This window comes from Arachis duranensis, chromosome 1, assembly GCF_000817695.3.
Source record: "Arachis duranensis cultivar V14167 chromosome 1, aradu.V14167.gnm2.J7QH, whole genome shotgun sequence".
Classification (NCBI taxonomy): domain Eukaryota; kingdom Viridiplantae; phylum Streptophyta; class Magnoliopsida; order Fabales; family Fabaceae; genus Arachis; species Arachis duranensis.
The window spans coordinates 18935544-18939114 of record NC_029772.3 but is presented as its reverse complement, the minus strand read 5'-3'; the positions used below and the strand labels follow the sequence as shown (position 1 = coordinate 18939114).

At 32.2% G+C, this 3571-nt stretch overlaps 1 protein-coding gene across 1 annotated transcript; it reads left to right on the top strand.

Moving 5' to 3' along the window:
- The first annotated feature begins 126 nt into the window (after window positions 1-126).
- On the top strand, window positions 127-1419 carry LOC107481639 (uncharacterized). The gene has a single exon (XM_016101918.1). The coding sequence runs from the start codon at window positions 127-129 to the stop codon at window positions 1417-1419; it is 1293 nt and encodes a 430-aa protein (XP_015957404.1).
- Window positions 1420-3571: the final 2152 nt, after the last annotated feature.

Here is a 3571-nt window from a genome sequence, read left to right as displayed (position 1 = left end):
TTTGATCTTGTGCATGTCACTGATACTTGTGCAACAACTTTAAAGAAAGAATTGATTTCTGTCCTTTCTCATTATAATCTCCAAGTTGAAAATATTAGGGGTCAAGGGTATGATGGTGCTAGCAACATGCGGGGTGAGTGGAATGGTTTGCAAGCTTTGTTTCTTAAAGATTCTCCACAAGCATACTATGTGCATTGTTTTGCTCATAGGTTACAATTAGCATTGGTAGCAGCTTCAAGAGAGGTATTTCAAATTCATGAATTTTTTACTCAATTAAACTCTATTGTCACTATTGTTATTGCTTCTTCAAAAAGACATGATCAATTACAAGAAGCTCAAGCAATTGAAAATGCAAACTTGGTTGCTCAAAATGAATTAGAAACAGGCAAATGTGCGAATCAAATAAGCACTTTACAAAGAGCTGGGGATACTCGATGGAGCTCTCACTTTAATTCTATTTGCAGTTTGGTAAAAATGTTTACTGCTACCAATATTGTTCTCAATAATATCATTGAAGACGGGACAACTTATGCACAAAGAGGTGAGGCTTATGGTGTTAGTAAAATATTATTGTCATTTGAATTTGTTTTCACTTTGCACTTGATGAAAGAGATTATGGGAATCACTAATGTTCTTTGCCAAGCACTGCAACAACAATCTCAAGATATTCTTAATGCAATGCATATTGTTTCTACATCAAAGTTACTTCTTCAACAATTAAGAGATGGTGGATGGTGCAATTTTTTTGCAAATGTTAAAGATTTTTGTGAAAAACATGAAATTGAAGTCCCTAATATGAGTGCACAATATGTTTTTGGAAGAGGTCGATCTCGTCAACGAAGTGTGACAGTTGAGCATCATTATCGAATAAATGTATTTTTGGCAACAATTGACTCTCAAATACAAGAGTTGAATAGTAGATTTAATGAGCAAACAATAGAGCTTTTGACTTTGAGTTGTGCTTTGGATCCTAAGGACAATTTCAAATCATTCAATATTGAAGAAATCAGCAAGTTAGCAGAGAAGTTTTATCCCCTTGACTTTCCTTCTAATGAGCTAAATATTTTGAAATCTCAGTTGCAACATTATCAGCATGATATACCAAATCATTTGAAAGGCATTGGTACACTTTTTGAATTGTGCAAGAAGTTGCAAGAAACTGGAAAATCAAGAACTTATCACATGGTTGATAGATTAATACGTCTTGTTTTGACTCTACCAGTGTCTACAGCAACAAAAGAAAGAGCTTTTTCAGCAATAAAAATTGTTAAGACAAGACTCCGAAGTAAAATGGCTGATGAATTTCTTGCAAACAACTTGGTCATCTATATAGAAAAAGAATTAGCAGCTATTTTCGACACAAATTCAATTATAGATGATTTTGAAAATAGAAAAAAACGTCGAATAGCTTTTTCATGATACAAAACTGTAAGTGGTAATTTTTATATATTATTGTCTTACTTTGATTGAGATTATATATATATTAATTTTATCAATAGAAATAGTAATATAAAATATAACATCGCTCCCCCTAAATAGTTAGCCTAGCTCCGCCCCTGCCACATGGTAGCCAATTATCTTCCCAAAAATGAATTCTTCTATCATCTCCTAGCTCTAATGATAACCCTCTGACCATCTTATCTTTCGCTTGCTGTTCTCTTATCTACAATTGACAAATATCCCTCCACGGACCCTTTATTTTAAGAACCGACTGATAAGAAAGAAGGACATTTGAATTCAAGTCATTGCAGGAGCACTCAATTTTTTTTCATAATAGACAATCCTCATTTGAAAACCGCCACGACCACTTAAACAATAATGATGTATTTAATGATGGTCTTATTATGTTTATGATTACTTAATGGTGGAAGGTAGGTTGATATTGGCTACAAATTAAAACCTCTTGAAGCAAGTAATGTACAAAAAATTAGCAACCTTTGTCAGAAAATCAACTTTTTTAATAATATTTAATATTTCTGCCTCATAAAATTAATGTATAACAACAAAGAATAGTTTAAATAAAATAAGGAAAAATATAGAAAAATAAATGTCTGATAAGCCAAAAAGTGAACAACTCAATTAATTATAATTATTAATAATTATTTTTAAATTTTTTAAATTCAAAATTTAAAAAATTTAAAACTGATAAAGTAAACCTAATTAAAGCCTATAAAAACCTTCATCTTTTCTCTCATATTAACCTACCCGCCTCCAACAACTACACACAGAGATCCCTCTCCCTCATCACTAGGCCATCTCCGCCTCTACCCTCACCCAAGACGACCTCAAGAACTTGTCACTAACAAGGCATCGAGTACATTAAGTCCGGCATGGTCCTCGGTCTCGGCACCAACTCTACCGTCGTCTTCGTCATCGCCAAGCTCGGTTATATCCTCTTCACCGGTCAACTCTCCAACATCATTGGCGTTCCTACCTCCAAGCACACGAGTTTTTCTTGACACTCTTAACATCAATGTTCTCTTCATTTAGAATACAAATGATTTCATAGAATATGAACTGGGTATCTAATCCATATGTCATTTCAATTTCAAGACACGAACCTATTTCATGAACCTCAAATTGTGGCGGTTTATGGCGATCAACACCACTGCAATCACCACGTGTACTCTTTCTTTGGATTTCCATTCTCAATGACCTCTCTCTCTTCTCCTTAGCCATCTTCACCTTCTCCTCTAAGGTCTTTATGTAGTTTATGGCCTTGTCCACTTGATCAGGCAATGGCAACGCTTCCTTTTACATTTATTTTGTAATGATTATTATAATGAGGTAGGGTCCGAACCTGCTGAAGCTTGCAAGGAAAGAGCAGTAGCTTGCACTTGGTTTAGTTTTAGGAGTTGTTTAAGGAATAAGTGGTGGAGTATAAGTTGTTCTTGAACAATTACAAAAAATATATAAAAAAAATATTTATTTAATATGAAAAAAATCATAATGCATAACAAAAGAAATACTCAGTTATATTTTGACAAAAATAATTAGATACCTATAAGATTTAAAAGAAAACTATGAAATTCTTAAAGAAATAGCGACATTCACATTTGTAATACAAAAAAAAATAAAAAAATATATAAAAGAACATTCATTTAGTATGAAAAAGAAACATTGTGATATTTAGGAGCAGAAACATCCATGTATATTAACTTATTTTTTATTAAGATGAGTTTTGAGGTCCAGCCCATTAAAAAGTTGGCAGGAGTTGGCTGAATCTCCCTTTTGGTTCCCTAGCAGAATTGTTCTAAAATTAGTTAGAGCTACTCCATTAAACATAAATATGAGAATTTCAAAAGATACTATACCTCTCTCTATCTCCCCTATTTAAAAAATCTTCACCTTATTAACATTATTATGCATCACAACTTTAATTTCATTCAGTCAAATAATAATTTTAATCTATATTATTATTAAATTCACTTACTTCCCTCCTCCTCAATTTAATTTCAAATCAACTTATACTCCATCTATAAGTTAATTATAAACATGTATTTATTTTTTAACAGTAGGTCATTAGAATAAAATAAATTTTGCATGTTCTTTATTATTTGTATTTCTTACC